The 17804-nt window shown below is 41.1% G+C and overlaps 1 protein-coding gene across 3 annotated transcripts; it reads left to right on the plus strand.

Annotated features, from left to right (window-relative positions):
* Positions 1-4004: 4004 nt before the first annotated feature.
* Positions 4005-8382, plus strand: LOC146501271 (protein FAM177A1-like). 3 transcript variants are annotated; one of them, XM_085133383.1, is made up of 5 exons: positions 4005-4133; positions 4349-4555; positions 4650-4716; positions 6421-6518; positions 7239-8382. In XM_085133383.1, the coding sequence occupies exons 1-5, from the start codon at positions 4020-4022 to the stop codon at positions 7455-7457; spliced, it is 705 nt and encodes a 234-aa protein (XP_084989509.1). In that variant the 5' UTR covers positions 4005-4019; the 3' UTR covers positions 7458-8382. The 3 variants fall into 3 exon arrangements, with proteins under 3 accessions (XP_084989509.1, XP_084989511.1, XP_084989510.1); XM_085133385.1 differs by having other exon boundaries at positions 4005-4088; positions 4349-4549; XM_085133384.1 differs by having other exon boundaries at positions 4005-4079.
* The last annotated feature ends 9422 nt before the right edge of the window (positions 8383-17804 follow it).

The following is a 17804-nucleotide window of genomic DNA, read 5'->3' on the forward strand; positions in this document are numbered from 1 at the left end:
TCTAACGCAGCTTCTGTTGTTCAAATGTGCTATAAGCTATAAATAAAATAAACATGACAGTCAACACAAAAAGGTTCGACATGTTCCATGCTGCATGTTTAAGTTGTCATTTTTCATTTCCAACAATAAGAATAATTTAGCACAGTTACCTGTGCTGTTTACTGAACTTAAAGGACAGAAACAAAGTATCCTATTCTGCTAGTATCAGTCAGATACCAGCGTTGGTATCAATGCTATTGATATTTGGGCTGATCCCCCACCTGTGTTAATTAGTGCTTTATTGGAGCAGGTATAATAAAAAAAATCCTTAGTGTGGTAGCAGATTCGTGGATCTGCAGTGAAACAATATGTAACAACTTCTCACAGCAGTGACCTTTTCCATAATTTTCCACAAATTTTATCTGATTTCCAGCAGCCGACCTGAGTAATCGTGTGACAGATTACAAATGGCCTGTTTAAGTGCTATTGTCCGCTGTTAATGGGAAACAAGACTGAACAAATGAAAAACAGCGAGACAATTTATGATTTGCTCTATTTCAAGCAAACTAGGTGGGAAGAGGTAAAGCTGTGAATCCCGCGAGAGGGCAAAAGCAATATCCACAGAAAAGGAGGAGGATGTTAAAAGAACCTTAGCGTGAGAGGATCGAGGGACTTTCTCGATATGAGGTAGTCTAGTTTGGCTCAGAACTAATAAAACAGTTTTTAAATGAAGCTGATTTCCTCGTGCCGACCTCAAGCAAACATTTTTGTGAAGTCACAAAATGAGGCAGACATGGATTTCTTATGGGGTGACTTTAGCTTTTAGATCTCATGACATCATAGCTGTGAGTTAGTGGCTGCTGGCCCCCCTGAGCAAATCCTTCCTGTTGAAGTGATTTCTTTTTTCAGCTACCCAGGGAGAGAATTCGTGACTAAACAGGATGAGTGATTATTCGATGTGCAGATATTCAGGTTCCTGCTCGTGATTTGTATAAATTGGCACCCAGACCCAAATAATTCACCACCCATTCAATTGCACAGCTGCCGCAGAGAGTTGGATGAATGTCTACTGACATCTACTGGTTACAAATGTAATTTCATGAGTGGGACCAATCACAAGCAGAGATGATGCAGTCCTGCGATCAGAGTTCTGTCAGATGTTAAACGTATTCAAAGTGCCATCAATGTAAAGTGCTGTGCAGAAGCCACCAGTCATGTCTTTATATAGACACAGACTTTTGGGTTATTGTTAAAGTGCTCGTGGTAAATAGTTCTTGAGGCTTTCTGAAGGTCTTTCTTTGGATTTTGGCTGTTTTTTAACACATTTTCAGGCCACTCCTGGTACGCAATCATTTTCAGAGGAATGTCTTTTTGTTTGTAAGCCGCTGCCACTGACCTGTGAATCATTCGAGCATAAAAAGGCGCCTAACTCAAGGAATGAACCAGCATTGTTTCCACACATGAAAGATAACTTAGTGAAGAATTTGAAATTGTCGCTATGTTACTGTAACAAAAACATGTCATTTGTTTTCATTTTTTCCAAAGTCATTGAAAAATGTCAAAGATAAAACTGTTTGACAGACATCAGATAGTATTTTTCCCACAGTCAAAGAGCTGTTAACTGAAAACTTGAAACATCTCTGCGTGCTGTGGAGGGCAGGTGGGGGACGAAAGCAGAAGTGTCAGGCCTAAAGAAAACTATCTACAGCAGACTTTATCCATCTACTGTTCACTGAGGCTTTATGTGCTCAGTGGAAAGGTGGCTGTCAAGAGGCCATTGTTAACTGGGACAAAGGGGTGAGTGTATGTCAAGATACACAAAAACTAGACTGAAAATGAGTGATAAAGCAGTGATGAATCCAAATTTGACATTTTTGGTTCAAATTGTCATCAGTATGTCCAGAGGAGGTCAGCCGAGAGGTACAACCCTGAGTGCCCATCTGTAAACCACGGTATCTCTGTCATGGTTTGAGACTGCGTCTCAGCCAGTCGTGTTGGGAATGTTGTCAAATTTAATGGACGTATGATCCCAGAAAGGTACGGTCAGATTTTGATCCATCATGCAGCACCATCAGGAGAGCATCTGATTGCAGATGGCTTCATTTTGTATCATGACAATGATCTCAAACACACTGTCAATGCAGTAAAATCATACCTGGATAGTAAATCCACACAATGGAAAACTATCAGTCATGGATCGGCTTCCTCAGAACTCAGATCTTATCATTACTGAAGCAGCGTGGGATCCTCGACAGAAAACAAAACAAAGGGCAGCCAACACCCAAAGAAGATCTTTGAATGTCCTTCACTGGAGAACTAGTGAACTAGGACATTCACTAGTTCTCCAGGCTAGTGAATGTCCTTCACTAGCCTGGAGAACTAGTCCTGAAGACTACCTAAATACATGACACGAAAGCTTGACTGAGAGAGTTCAGGCTGAAGAATAAAGGTGGTCTTACCAACTATTGACTTTCAAGCTTTGTAGAATTGTACAAACCAATTTCAATAAATCACTGTAGCTGGTTCTTATGTTCCCAGCAAAACATTTGTTTTAAATACAGTTGGGCTGGGACTTTTGCACAGCAGGGTAATAATATGGATAATTTATAATAATAGGCCATAATAATGTACTTATACATGAAATAAGGTTCAAAATGAAATGTTACAGCCACTTTAACTGATTTCTTTGCCTCTTGGAATATTCCAGCAGGTTGTTCAATAATTCATCCATGGTTAAACCGTGGGTTAACATTAGTTTAAAGCTTTTTAATGTTCTTTTTCTCTTAACTATAGCTGAGATTTAGTCCTATATTATGGACATTTTCTCTTCTACCACTGTCTGTGATTACATGAACGAATTCTTTTGATTCCAGGATTGGAAAAAAGAACACTATTGTGTCAAGGCTTTAAATGTGAGTTCAAAGGGCACCAATTATGCTTTTCGTTTGTCTCTTTTATGTCATAAACAGTGTAAGAGGTCAGTGTATGCCTGTGAGCCTAAAACCCAGCGTGATCTAAATTCTCAGACTGTTTCTTCTACTCTTGGCTCGGTAATGTCAGTGGGAGTGAACATTAATATGGCCATCTTGGGCACGCGTCTCTGCCTGCAGCACAGATGTCACCAGCGTGGCTGGTAAACACTGTGTTTGTGAGGACAGACAGTCAGCAGACATTTAAATAGGAGATCAAATGTATGTATTTATGTATAACTGTAAATAATGCAAACCTACTATAGTACAGTGCAAAGGTGATTTGGATATTAACACATACCGTACAATATTTGTCTAAAATAAAATAAAAATTATAAAAAGCCTTCCTCTTTGATCAGTCCCCTAGATATTTAGGTTGGTATTTATCAATTTATGTTTGGCATAGTCCACGGACATCCCAGTTTAATGGCAGGTCCGCACTTTTCTGGTTTCCGTGACACTGAGCACAAAACCAGGACCCTGAAACGTCATCACAGTCGCCTTTATTTGAATCCTGTGATTTCTCTGCTGCTGCTGCTGCTGCATGTAGCAGCGGGAAAAGCCTTGTTAAAATAACATGTAGTTGTAATGTATATTTTTTTATAATGGTACACCGAAACTATAAACTATATAAACTATATGAGAATAAAAGAATTTATTCTTCTTCCTGCTCCTTTTCATGCATGGAAACAGTGTTACTTTAATTGAAAGGAAGGTTGTGTATGGGAAATGAATTACTGCTGTACCATGTGTGAAACAAAAAATAAAATAAAATAAATATAAACTATAAATGAAATGTAACAGTAAACATTCAATATAAATAAAATAAATCATAACAAGTCTGATAATAATTTACAAAAATATTTCAGAATATTTACATATCTGTTTGTCAAACAGTAAAGACGCCTTTTATTTTCTTTTTACGTATTTATATTTTATTTTGATATTTATCGTGAAAAGCGTCGTGACCGTTACGCGCACGAGGCGGATGACGGCACTTCCGGGCCGGGCCGTACGGAGGCGCGACGTTGCTGTGGGCGCAGCATCCCGAGATACAAAGAAGACGCAACAATGGCCGATATATCCCTCTATCTCACCAACGTTAACGTGTCGATAGGACGGAACATGGACGTGCGGCCGGTCGGTAGTCTCGCCTCCATAATTACCGCCGTTAGCGAGGTGATAGCAGCCTTGCTAACGACGAAAGTGTAGCTTGTTGTCACCTGTCAGCTGTGTCATGGTTGTTCTCCTTGGTGAAGATGTTACTATTAGATATTTGTCGTTTTTGTTTGTTTGTGATGTGTGTTTGTTCACAAAGGCATCTTCCAGCTCCTGGTTTCTCTAATTTCACTGACTTAGTGTGAATATCTCTGCTTCCTTGTTATGTCTCCCCTAATCAGAGTCCAAACCCTCCCAACGACTTTGAGAGTGTGGAGCTGGAGGAGCTGGATAAAGGAGTGCAGCAGAAGGAGAAGGCACCCCGGCGGATCATCCATTTTTCCAGCGGTGAGACGATGGAGGAGTACAGCACCGACGAGGAGGAGGATGGAGAGGAGAAGGAGCAGGAGAGGAAGGACCTGCTGTCCTCCCCGGTCGATGCGGTGAGGGTGAGGACCAGTGAGCAGACAGTAGATTTGATAACAGAAACCGTGTCGTCTCTTTTTGTTCTTAAGTAACTGTCACATTTGATTCGTGCTGCAGTCAAAGATGACCTGGGGGCCTTACTTCTGGTTCCATATGTGGAGAGCGGCTACGTCCACCATCTCAGGTTCGTGTAGTAACATTTATTTTACATATGTTTATTAAACTCTTTAGGACACTTCTGACTTTATATATATCTGGAAACTGCATATGTCATCTTAGTTTTACTATGCATCGCATCACTTAGGCTCTTATTTTAGGAAATGTTGCAGAGGTTTAATAGAAACTGGAAAAGCGGTAATATTGCTGATAATATTTACCTCTTATTTCTCACAGAAATAAAAAAAAGAAGTTGCATATATCTTTTAATTTTAGGAGATTATTGGTTTTGCACAGGTTCAGATCACCTCCAGGATGTGGTTACTTAACTTGCTTATTCATAAATGTAACATTTTAGTCCTAATAGTCAATTATGGATGTTCTGCCACAATTGAAAGTTTTCATGAAGAAGAAGTCTTGATAAAAAATAAAACATAGAGTTTTTGGTTATTTTATTTTTGGATGTGATCATTTTCACCCAGTCGCAGGTCATTATAGATGTGTTTCAGCTCCACAGTGTTACAGAACAATCAGTTTCTAAACCAAGATTGTATTTAAAACTGCTTTAAACTGGCTGCCCATCCGTTTTATTTAGCTGTCTTCCCCCACACCCAGTATTCCAGGCGGGACACCGAGGCCTTCCTAACCTGGCTGAGAGCTTAATCTCTACAACATGCACTGGCTCCGCCTCAGTTTCTGCACACATGATGCCACTCGCTTATTTCAGATGACGCTGTAGCTAGCATCTGACTGTTAGTGGATATTGGGTAACCTTCTGTTATATGACCCATCACGTCATTTGTCAGTCGCCTGTATCTTTTGCTCCAGTTTGTTGTTTTTCTTTCGCTACAGAATGAGATTGTCAAGCACGCCAACACTGTCGCTACACCTGCCATAAATGTTGCCATACGATGGAGTCAGTCTGCTATCACTCTGTGATTTATGGTGTCAAGTTGGCAGTGAAATGTTTATCATAATACAGCAATTACCTCGCCTTGTCATCAAAAGCAACACCTTCAAACTGGCCAATCGTTTAATCGCCACAAGTTGCAGCGGGCTGCAGAATGATAGCGAGAGACAGAGGTCTGAATCAGGAGGTAGCTTTGTGGTGTTTCAGTGGCTCGGCTAACATTATGTCAGGATGCTGGTGTTCTTCGTAGTATTTACATTTATTTAATAAGATATCTGTATTTGGAGCTCCTCTATCAATACTCTATACGCATGCAAAATATCGCAGTACTACACAGTGATAAATTAAAGAAGCTTGCTTTGCGTTCTGCTGTAGGAGAAACCAGATTCACGACTGAAGAGCGAACACAGACAAGCTCCTGTCACAACACTGTCCAGTGATATAGGAGGGGCGGGTCTAACACTGTCCAGTTTTATCACAACGGGCAGGTACGGCGTCAGCATCACCATCAACCTGCCAATCCTCTTTTTCATCCCTCCACCCTCTGCTTGTGAGGTTCTTGAACTCTTTCACTTGAGGCGGCTGTCGTCGGGCAGTTTGACAGGACCGTGACCTCTGACTCGGAGGTGCTAATTCTCATCTTAGCCAATTTGCACTCAGCTGCCAAGTGTGCGACGTGCCAGCTCGAGGTCACCGCCTGATGAAGCTGACAGCCAGCTGTGAATGCCTGACCAAAGCTGGCTAACACTTAAAACCTGACTCTCTGCTGCGTGACTTGATCAGCTTGTATTTTATAATCACGTATTCCTTTTGTTTCCACAGCTTGCGACTACCTCGGGGAGAGGATGGCCTCCCTGTTTGGGATAACATCAGCCAAATATCAGTATGCCATCGATGAATACTACAGGATAAAGAAAGAGGTAGGAAGTAGGGGTGGGGGAAAAAATCGATACTGTGTAGCACCGTGATATTTTGTTTGCTAATAATGTATGGATACAGGGACAGCAGAAATCGATATTTTGTTACAAAAAAGGTTTTTGTGCTCTGACTTCAGAGCATGTTGATCCTTTTTCTGAGCAAGAATCCTGACATTCCTTCACTGTCCAAATGTGTTTAACTTGTTTATGGCAGCAATAAACATGACAGTTTACTTATTTTAATTTAAGACATGTTTTATTTTAATTAAGTTTAAAACTTTTTATTTAATGTAAAATTATATTTTGTTTTAATTTACTTTCAAATTCTTCAGTTGCTGAAGGGGCTGCATAGTTTTCATAAACTGCATAGTTCAGAATAGCTATAATTGTACCAGATGGTTGATTCAGTTAAGTTGGACTAGACTGTAATACAAACCGTTCAGTTTGTCAACAATCAAACTGAAATGAGAGAAAGACTGAGTGTGAGACTTTGATATTAGAGAAAATGAATATTGATAAAGTTTACCTTTATGTACAGAATCTGAATATCGCAAAATATTTTAAAAAATTGCAATAATATCGTATCGTGCGTTAAGTATTGTGATAATATCGTATCGTGGGATGTGTGGTGATTCCCACCTCTAATAGGAAGCTGTCTAATTCAGAGACAATGTTCATGATTATTCTGTGTAATTTAAAAACATGTTTGTGTCATTTGGTCAGAGGGAGGAAGAGAAAGAGGAAAACCGTCTGTCAGAAGAAGCTGAGAGATCCTTTGAACATCTACGATCCCGGGAAGAGGTAGACGAGCCGATCACTGCGCCAGACCGCGTGGAGGAGGAGGCGGCGACCGCTCGCCCTGATGTCACCTATCAGGTGGAGAATGAAAATCAGGCAGCTCCGAGCACCATCCGGGTCCCTGCCATCGTGACAGCAACCTAACCCTCCCTGGAAGAAGGAGAATCTCCTCCCGGTGTCTGTTTTTTAAAGCAGGAACACTGTCTTGGTTTGTGTACAGCACAGCTTTAGATGGTCGAATGGCGGCGGCAGCAGAGCTGCGACCGTGCAGGAATTAACTCCTGGATAACATGTAGCGTATTTTGATCTTTGAATAAATTCAAATTAACAAGAGGTGTATTGTTAAAAAGAGAGAGAAATATAGTTTGGGAAAATGTTATGTGCCAACTGCTAACACAGTTTTCTTTCCATCGTTTGCCCTTTTAGAGCAAGTTTCCACTTTGATAAGTTCATCCAGTGTACAGTGAAGCGTTGCTCCCTTGTGCCTCCACCGGTACTGTGCCTAAATCACTGATACAGCCAAGTCAGCGCCACGTGTTGTCATTGCAGACATAAAACAGCCTTGAATTTAGTGAGCGCACTCTACACTGGATAACGTGTTACACGTAGGTTTTGTAGTTTTTGTCGTTCTTGGAGCACCAGACTGCACCAACCAGCTGGCCTTCCTAACACCCCTCACACGCTGATCTGTTTTTGTGTTGATGTGTATTAAGCCTGCGTTACGTTTAATGTCTGTGGAAGCACTGAGCAGATTTAGTCCTGGTTATCAGAACAACTACGATCACAGGACTGACATCTAATTTAAAAAACCAGTGGAAACAGGTTCAGCTGATCTGTGTGGCTCTTCTGCAGCATCTACTGTAAATGTGAACACAGATGTGGCGCATAAGCCTTTGGTAATGGCAGGGAGCATTGTGACACTAAGTCTGCAAAATGACTTATTTCTAACTTTTTATTACCATTTTTATATTTATGTATTTATTTTACTGAACTGACTGAGCACTTAATTTTGGGATTTTTCTATTGTTTTACATGATAAACTGTTAATAAATTTATTGTCTGACTTTTAGACTCGTCTGTGTGGAAGTTTTTTTAATCTCAGGACGGCAAACATAAACAAGATTAATAGAGACAGCTTTCATTTTAAAAATCGATGTTGGCAGCGCAGCTGATTCGTGTCCTTTAAAGGCTCAGAGCGCGGCCACAGTGCGAGCGACGTGAGCGATTGGCTTTGTCAGTTCTGACAAACAGCCCGTGTCATTGTGTATGCAGACCGCTCTGAGGTCACAGACCCTGCCCGCTCGCAGCACAATGTGCCCATTTTCAGGCCAGAGGAGGTTTCTGTGGTCATGAACGGCCTCCTCTGCAGTCATTCTGATGACATAAACAACAGTAACGCACGCTTAGCTCAGCTCAGAGGTGGCAAAGATATTCAAAACTGGGAGGGTTTTGAATAAGAGGGTGGCACGAATATCCGTCTGATAATATTTCAAACCAATTCAATACCAAACCACAGCTTTAGCATATTACAGTCAATTAAGACGAGCGCCATGAGTTTCAGTAAGGCAGCAGGTGTGAAAAGGACACTGAGAAAAAAATGAACATTTCTTGAACTAAAGTTGTAGATTTACAGAAGAAACCCTGAATAACTTTAAGCTTATGAAGTCAAATAATTAATAGGAAGAAAAACCGTTTGTTTAAGTGAAGACAAAAAGTCTCCCTGTTATTGCTGCTAACAATCATGAAATGAAAAATGAAAACTGGGGAAGTTATCAGGTAGATTCCTGCTCTATGCTCAAAAAGGATGAAATTCTTCTTCCAGCTGTTTCCTGTAGGGGTCGCCACTACGTGCCTCCACCTAGTGTCCTCTTCTGCCACAGCAAACCTCTGCATGTCCTCCTGCTCTGCATCCATGAATCACCTTTGTGGTTTTCCTGTTTTCCTCCTGACTGGCAGCTCCATCTTCAGTATCCTTCCTTCAGCATGTGCACTCTCCCTCCTCTGCTCATTTTAACATCCGCCTCGTCTCCAAACCACTCCACAGTGAGCTTTCCCTTGGGATGCACTCATTTTCTTTCTTTCAAAGTCTTTTACACCTGCTGCGTGACCTCCTGTCTTTTGGTTAGTGCCGTCGTTTCCAAACCATAAATCACAGCAGCTCTCATACTGTCTTGTAAAACTTCTCTTTCACTCTTGCTGCTATTCATCTGCCACAAATCAGCCCCAACACTCATTTTCAATTACCAGAAATTAATGTTACCAAAAAACATTAACATGAAATGACATAAAATGACAACATTAAATCGATGTAACCAGTGTTGGGGAGTAACGGAATACATGTACCGCCGTTACGTATTTAAAATACAAAATATGAGTAACTGTATTCCGTTACAGTTACCGTTTAAAAAGGTGGTATTTAGAATACAGTTACTTTGTTGAAATAAATGGATTACACGACGGTACTTCCCTGTTTCATATTGTGGCGGGTCAGGACTGTTTGGTTTTGTTTGACAGCTACGTTCTGTTGTTCCAGGCAGCGTTACGGTTGCCATGGTTACAGGGTGACGCTCTCTCTGCGTGTTTCCTGGGTGAGAGAGGCATTTTTGTTGTTGTTGTTGTTGTGCTAAGCTAACAGGTAGAATGCTACAAGCATAGCTCTAAAGAATGTAGCATCATGGGCAGTGTAGTCCGTGCTGCAGGGAGAATGGACTGTCATACCCGTTATGTGTCTGTGAGCGAGGGAGGGAGAAAAAGGAAAAGTACGAGCTGTCATCGAGCAAAAACGGGAGCTGGAAGCATGTAAATATAATAATAACCACTGCAGCCAAGAAGAGAGCCTGACGAGCCCAGTTGTAAGTAAGCTATTAAGACTCGACTGTACACCGTGTTCGTGTTTTCCTCTGAAACAATAAGTTCTGTTGAAGCAGCCTTTCAACGCCTCTCTCTGTCTCTGCTAGCAAAGTTGACCCAGACAACAAAGTAAAGCTAGTTTTCAGCTACGAGCCGACACAGAACCCACCGTATTAGCCAGAGGTCCCTTTACTACGGTTCGGAGCCGCAGACCTACAGTAACAGTAATAAATCACAGCAATAGTACATTCATGTAGTTGTAAACAGCATGATAATATATTAAGTAATCCAAAGTATTCAGAATACGTTACTGTCATTGAGTAACGTAACGGCATACGTTACAGAATAAATTTTGGGGCATGTAATCTGTAATCTGTAATGGAATACATTTTAAAAGTAACCTTCCCAACACTGGATGTAACACTTCCTATTTAAAATAAATACACCAATTCGTTTCTTAGCCAAACTCATCCCTGTGTACACAAGAAGCTAATGGGCTAACCGCTCAGCTTAGCTTAGCAAAAAGCAGCTAATCTTGTTTCACACACAAGCTCCTTGCAGCCTCCTGTGAGCTGTGCTTCAGTTTTTATGCAGATTAAAAGTATTGATTATCCAAAACTGTGTTATTCTGGGGGGGTTGGAGTAAGTAAGCTAAACTGGAGAGCTGCTGGTTTTAGCTCCATGTCGTTTTTGACCGATATGCAAATCAGTATTTTAGCTTATACCACGATGAGACATTCAGCTGTCTATGCACAATTCATAAGAATCTTTAATCTTCTTGTGCTGTCAGAATTTACCTTTCACATGAGGATCGTAATGGGGGCTCAGTGCTCAAAGTCAAGGTCACGTGTGTTTTTCCAAGCAGTGCGAACTGTGAGGGATCATTAGTCAAATGAGATACGTCATCGGCATTCTTGTTTCCAAAATGTTGAATTTTCCACCTCTGCAATCAAAAAGATCTTTTTGATAAAATATTAAGTTTCATTTTGATTTTTTATGCAAATCGAGTTTCCCCTTGACAGTGCCTGAAAAGACAAGGCCAGTGTGTTAAGGTTAATTAGTCAAAGTGGTGTTGCTAATGCTGAAAACAAATGTTAGAGCTCAAGAAACACTAACGTGACAAACTGGAGATTTTCAAGTGTGAGGAAATTCCGCTTTCAGAGGAGTTTCACTTATTTTCTAAAAATAAAACAGGGCTTGAAAAAAAGTAGTATGCCAGTATTTTAGGGCTTGATGAGAACCTGAATGACTTATGGTGTATGTTAGGTGGTGAGCACAGCATTTCCCCTTCAGTATAATTGCTGCTTTCTCTGTCCGTCTGGTCATTTTGACAAGCTGGGAAATGATATATTTGGACACCTAAAACTGCAAACTAGCAAACAAGCTAGGAAAGAAAAGCCTGTTGGTGCATGAAGCTCCATTTGGTGGTGGCTTACATATCACAGCGCATCATTACAGTGGTGCCATGATGAGACGGCTCATCTCTAATTCTCAGAAAGTGAAGTGAATTCACGCCACAGCCACAGCCACACAAGGCATCCTCACACAGCACCCACGCTGAGAGACAGTACCACCCACCGACAGGCTGTGCAGCCCCGTACACAGTCATAGCTCACTGATACTGATCATTCATTATGCTCATAATTCAACAGAGACAGGGCAGATTTTGAAATAGTTTGTTTCCGATGTGAGTTAGGCTGCAAGATGAATATTTTTGTTAGGAATATTGATGTTGTTGCGAGCCTGAAGGTTAATCCATATCAGCGCTTGTCCAACCTGCTGTAAACAAACCAAAAACAGCTCCTAGCTCATTTGATGTATTATTTATTTGTGTGCTTCTGTATCTCCGTATCTGGACACATACATTTCAAATCTCAGTTCAGCCTGGGGATTTTTTTTTTATTTTAGCTGTAAAAGGCTGATGGGGCACTGTGGGCACTCCGATAACTTGACAAAGAGGTCAGGTTTTCAAACATAGTCGCATCTAGTCCTCGGAATTTGTTGCTGAGGAGTTTCGGTCCACTCTTCCTTATAAAACTGCTTCTGTTCTCTGAGGTTTGTGAACATTTGTTTAAGCACAGCTTTCTCAAGATCCCACCGCAGCATCAGGCTGAGCTCTGAATCTTGTATCACCTCAACTCTTTTCTTTTTCAGCCATTCTGTTGTAGACTTGCTGCTATGCTCGGGATCATTGCATAAGAAATAAGAACCACCGGGGATCATGATATAAAAGTGTGTTGTTGCATCAGCCATGAACCTCTCTGTTTCTGTGTCTCTTTGTCTTTGGAAAGTGTGTCTAATCCAACCAAGCAGGGCTCGTTGGCTTTTGCTTGCCCTTTTTGTCATTAGCCCCCAATGAAAGGAAACAAAAGGCTTTTCATCTTTAAAACCTCAAAATCTGATAAGTTTGCAAATATACTTACATTCGGTTTCAAAAACACTCAGCTCGAGGCTACATAATGGGACCTCCCTGATGAGGTGGTGACATCATGGTTAAATCTTTTATTCCATCTGTGGCGATTGTCAAAAACCCTCAACCTAAAAGCAGAGAGGAAGGAAATGTAAATTAAAAATTCATTATATGTTGTTGTTGTTGTTATACATAACACACATGTGTCTGTGTGTATTATATGTACATAGTGTATGTAATACTTACAAAGGCGCTGTTACACAAGCACACCAGGACAAATCTCAGGTTTTAAGTTAAATTCCCATCAGTGCAGTTTGCAGTTGCAGCACCTAGACTCTGTTCAGTCTTTTAAATCACGTCTTAAAACTCCCTTTTTTACGTTGACTTAATTCAAGTTCAGTTCAATCACCATCAGGCCTGTTTTTTAATGTTAATACATTCTGTGTTTGTTTTTCTATTTTTGTTCTTAACTGATTGTGAAGCACTTTGGTCCACTCTGTTGCTTCTAAATGTGCTGTAGAAATAAAATATGAATTGAACTGAATCATAAGTTAAAGTAATGGCAATATTTTAAATGACATGTGGGCATTATTTACATTTACAGTGTACCCACTCACTACTACATTGCATTTCCTTCCTCTTGTACACCAAAAGTAGAGCAGCATCCAAACCAAACCACTAACTACCTCTTAGATGTTTTTCTGTGAGAATAGCTGCTCTATTTTTGTTTCTTTTACAAATTGAACGATTCCTTATGAGTCCAGCAGAGGGCAGCACTCTCTTTAACAGGAGAGAGTAACTGGGGCTAGAACAGAGCGGGGGAGCAGCTAAGCTAAAACAGTGTAGGTAAGCACACTGATCATGAAGTAAGTTTGTGGATGATATTAGGGTTTGTTTTATTTATTTATTTAGCCTCAAATGTAACAAAAGCAAAACCTCATTAAAACTGCAAACTGAATTTTCCTGATGAAATCTAATCAGGATAAGCAGCACTGACTAGCAGCTGGATCAACAGAGAGGAAACCGTCTATCTGAGCTGCTTCCTTCATGGAGATGTGAGACACGTTGCAGTCATCGGGCACATCGGGACTTGAAGATTCACAATGCTTTTCCTTGTGACTTGTGTGTTTACTGGCGTTGGCATGAATGAGCACACGTGCACAAACATCCGCATGCAAATGTGTGTGCATATTCAAAAGGGTCAGTCCCAAACTGCTGCTTAAACATTCATGTGCCAATCTCCTCCTCTCCCTTTCAACACGGCAGTTTGTCTGCTGCTCCGAGCATACCTGGCATTTTTTGTGGGTTGTGAGCGGTGGGGGCTGGGAGAGAAGGTGTTTAGTGATCTGGAGGGAGCCATTCAAGCGAGCAGTTTGGCTTCTGAATCACTCAGATGTGGTGCACGATTCTAATCACGGATCCAAAAACAGAAAAGTAATACACCATGCTAGACTGCCATATGTGCTAAAACCTCCAGTCTGCGATTAATCAGGGTGCACATGCTGTTTAGTCACTCGCAAATTACTGTTCTTACACAAGGCTTAGGTGCAGTTTGCACTCCAGATGTAAGACAACCTGCTAATCAGTCTGGCACCTGGCTGCCTTGTCCTTGAGATGCTACCAAGAACTCCAGAGTGTGAAAAAGAGGCACGTATATAAATGGAAACAGAAGAGAGGAGGTAAGGACATCAAGACTGTGAGACATATAGAAAGACAGAGAGAGGGAGGATGATGAGAACAGCAGCAGCCCCTTTGATGTGGGCCTCAGCGGGGCCCTGTATGTCTAAGACGAGGCTGAGGGAAGGGGATTTCCAGCACTGCTCGGGCTTCTGTCTCACCCCCTTAGCCTTTGCTTCCTCCGTGGGCTACGGTTTAAAAACAGAGAGCCTGTCTTCAAAGACGAAGCCCCTGCAGCCAGGACCGTCACTTGAGAATGACAGCTATTGTCATCCCAGTGATAACACATGGTTACAGTCCCACGTTCCCAAAGGGGACGGGGGTACACATGATAAAGTTTGCATGCCACACAATGACACTAAGGAATTATTATTGTTCCGTGTGTGCGTCGCAGTGCAACATTTGCATGCTTTGTTGCACTTTGTTGATTTTTTTCAGTGATTTTCGTTTTACCTCAAACACACGCACACAGACCCACACATATGCATGTGTTGATTTTTTTGATTCTTTTTCACATGCATCGAAAACACACGATGCACGATTAGGATCTCCGCTTCACTACTGCCAAAGCTTTTTCTCACACATGTTGCAGTTCACACCACACTACACTCTCTGGCTGTCTGCACACAGTGCCCTTTGCACACCCAAACACACATGCACACACCCAAATGCAGAAACACGCACTTCACTGTCAAGTACTGTACGCACACACACACACACTATGTGGTGGAAAGTCCCTGGCACTAGCTGCCTACTATCTCAGCTACAAATTTGCTAGTACAGGTGGCTGCCATGGTGACAACAAGGCTAACACAGTATGACCTGTGAACCCACAGGGTACTTTACTGACCTGCAGGTGTAATAAACCTTGCAGGGGCTAAAATTAACATGTGCAATATTTTCATTACCTAGTCTATTAATTCATATTGCAAAAAAATAAAAAATACAAATTGCAGTGGGATAAATGCACAGAAATGTTTCCTAGTCTTTGCTTTGCACTATAGTTTTGGCAAACAACACCATCGCTATAGTTAAAAAGTGCAAAACTCACTTTTACAATTCAAACATGTATGTGATACAGAAGGAAATGTCTGCAAACTGTATTTTTTTGACATCTTTGATATCTTCATGCTGCTTTATTGATATTTTTCTAGCAATAAAACAGCTAGAAAACAGTTTTTCGTGGTTTCATGGGTGTTTTTGTACACACTCCATGCATTATTATAAGTAAAAGTGCGTGTCTGCAAAACAGTAACATGAAAACGATTTTGCAAAAACCAAAAAAATTAATAAATATGTATATAAATATATACGATATATATATACACACATAAATGCATATATGAGTCAGTAAAAGCACCGCACAGGATATCATTCTTATCAAGCCATGACTCAGGCTCATGACACTAATCAAACCACTGTGTCCTTGATTACAATCTGTAAGTTGTCTTCATCTGGACACAAGTCATGGTAAGTGCTGACGCTTTGTGAAAAGTCCCGGCGTGAGGCTGACATCAGTCTCATTTCCCAAAACCATTTTAAGGTTATAATGGTAGTAAAATCTGTTTTATGAACCCAATTTAACTTTTAGGTGTTTTCCAAAAGCAATTGATACATGCTATATGACAAAATAGTTCTAAGAGATTAGAAAGAGGATAAGAGCAGCACAAAAAACTCACAGTTAGTTTTTTTGGCTCATGCACATTTCCTGATGGAACATATTGCGGTTCCGTGTTCTGTTGTTTGCCGTATGCTTAAATACCCACTGCAACAAACAAATTAACAAAAAAGCATAAACTGTTGTTTTAATGCATTCATTTCTCACCCCAGATCACTTTAGATTGGATTATCAAAATTATAGCAGGAAATGCAACAATCAAATAATTGTGCATGAGCAAGGAACTGGTGACTGTGGGGAGAAAGAAACCTCTGCCAGCACTAGAAAGGGCAGCTATCTGTTGCTAACAGTTTACAAGTGTTGCGTGCGATGAAATAGAGAGAAAAGAAGATGATAATCTTAAATCTGATTGGCTAACCTTCCAGGAGCACAGACCTAATTGATTTTTAACTGTTATTGAAGGCAGTGCAAATGAAGCACCGCAAACAGACACAAATAAACTACAAAGTGATGTAAAAACTACCACAATAGAAAAAAAGCTACAAAAATGTACGCAGTGTGGCTGCAAAGTGAGAGACAATGTAATCACAAAGCGCTAAAAGACTAAAAGAGAGACACAAACTGACTGAAAAAGAAACCAAAAAACACCACAGACAGTAGTTCAGGGTTTTTTAGGCCCTGGGTTTTTCAGTTGGGGTGTTTTGCCTCTATGTAGGAGGGGAAGGGGAACCATTTACGTGTCTGTTAATGAACCTACATTTTACTTTCACTATTCATGTGCTGCTGTAGTCGGGATGTAAAGTGCAAACAGGTTTAGCAAAGGTGTGCAAACTGTTCATCGTCGACGGTTCAAGCGCCGTTGGAAGTTTGAAGGAGCAGCAGTGGGTCATTTTGGGCGTTTTGACTCTGAACAAAGCTGGATGGTCAGCGAGTGCTGTGTTCTGCAGGGTGGAGGCCTGGTGCGTTTTTTCAGAAAGATTGATGTAACTGCTGGTCATGGCAAAGAGTAGTGAAACATCCTCTGCAGAATAATGTGCCTGCATGGGCGGAGTGTGGCACTGCAAAAGGACATTAAGGTCCAAATGTAAACTTTAGGTACTTTCCTCAGTAAAGAGCAACAACCCCCCCCCCTCCCCTAACCTCCCCCCTCCCACACCTCCAATGGTGTCTGTCACTGCTGTCAGATCTGAACGGCGTGAACACGGATCTGAAACAAGAAGGCAGTGAATATGTCAGGTGGATTACGGGTCAGCTCGGGGTGTTTCATGGGTTGCCGGTGACAAAAATAATGGGGACTCTATTTGTGCGCACTCTTTGAAACACTCTTGTTTTTACCATTCACAAAACAAAGACAGAAGTTGGATTGATAAATATCTACAGAACAAAAGGGAGATTCAAGTTCTCTGCTTCTCATCATTCATTTGATAACCATAGTCAACGAGGTTAAGAACAGTGGGCAAAGCAATTGTGGAGCTATTTGTTTAATTGTTGCATCTTCTGTATCGTGAATATCCCTGCAGCCCGCTGCAACAGGGCTTTATTTTCTGAAATGACCGAAATCCTTTAATATGTGTCGGATGATGTGTTTTGTGTATTCTGTGTTAAGCTGGTGCCATGTTCTGTGCTGTGGTGTGCTGGAGCAGCAGACCGAGGGTAAAACACACCAACAGACTCAACAGACTGAGCTGCAAAGTCAGTAACACTGTGGGTGTGGACCTCGCCTATCTGATTGTGGTGTTTAGACAGTCCTTCCCACCACAACAGTCACAGGAGGACGATCAACACAAGACTGTTTCCGCGATGATCCGCTGCAGGATGTCATTCCTACCCATTTCCATCTTGTTTATGTTCTACAATTTGTTTCATTTTACTTTAGAATATTTATTTTTAACAAATTGCACCTTGAATAGAATACCTTTTATTTACAGGATTTTCA

Source organism: Neolamprologus multifasciatus, chromosome 15, assembly GCF_963576455.1.
Source record: "Neolamprologus multifasciatus chromosome 15, fNeoMul1.2, whole genome shotgun sequence".
Lineage (NCBI taxonomy): Eukaryota > Metazoa > Chordata > Actinopteri > Cichliformes > Cichlidae > Neolamprologus > Neolamprologus multifasciatus.

Excerpts from the sequence above, each read along its gene's own strand:
- LOC146501271 (XM_085133383.1), top strand. The coding sequence starts at position 4,020 with ATGGCCGATATATCCCTCTATCTCACCAACGTTAACGTGTCGATAGGA. Across the intron at positions 4,556-4,649 it reads CCCCGGTCGATGCGGTGAGG|TCAAAGATGACCTGGGGGCC; the intron begins GTGAGGACCAGT and ends TTCGTGCTGCAG. Across the intron at positions 6,519-7,238 it reads ACTACAGGATAAAGAAAGAG|AGGGAGGAAGAGAAAGAGGA; the intron begins GTAGGAAGTAGG and ends TCATTTGGTCAG.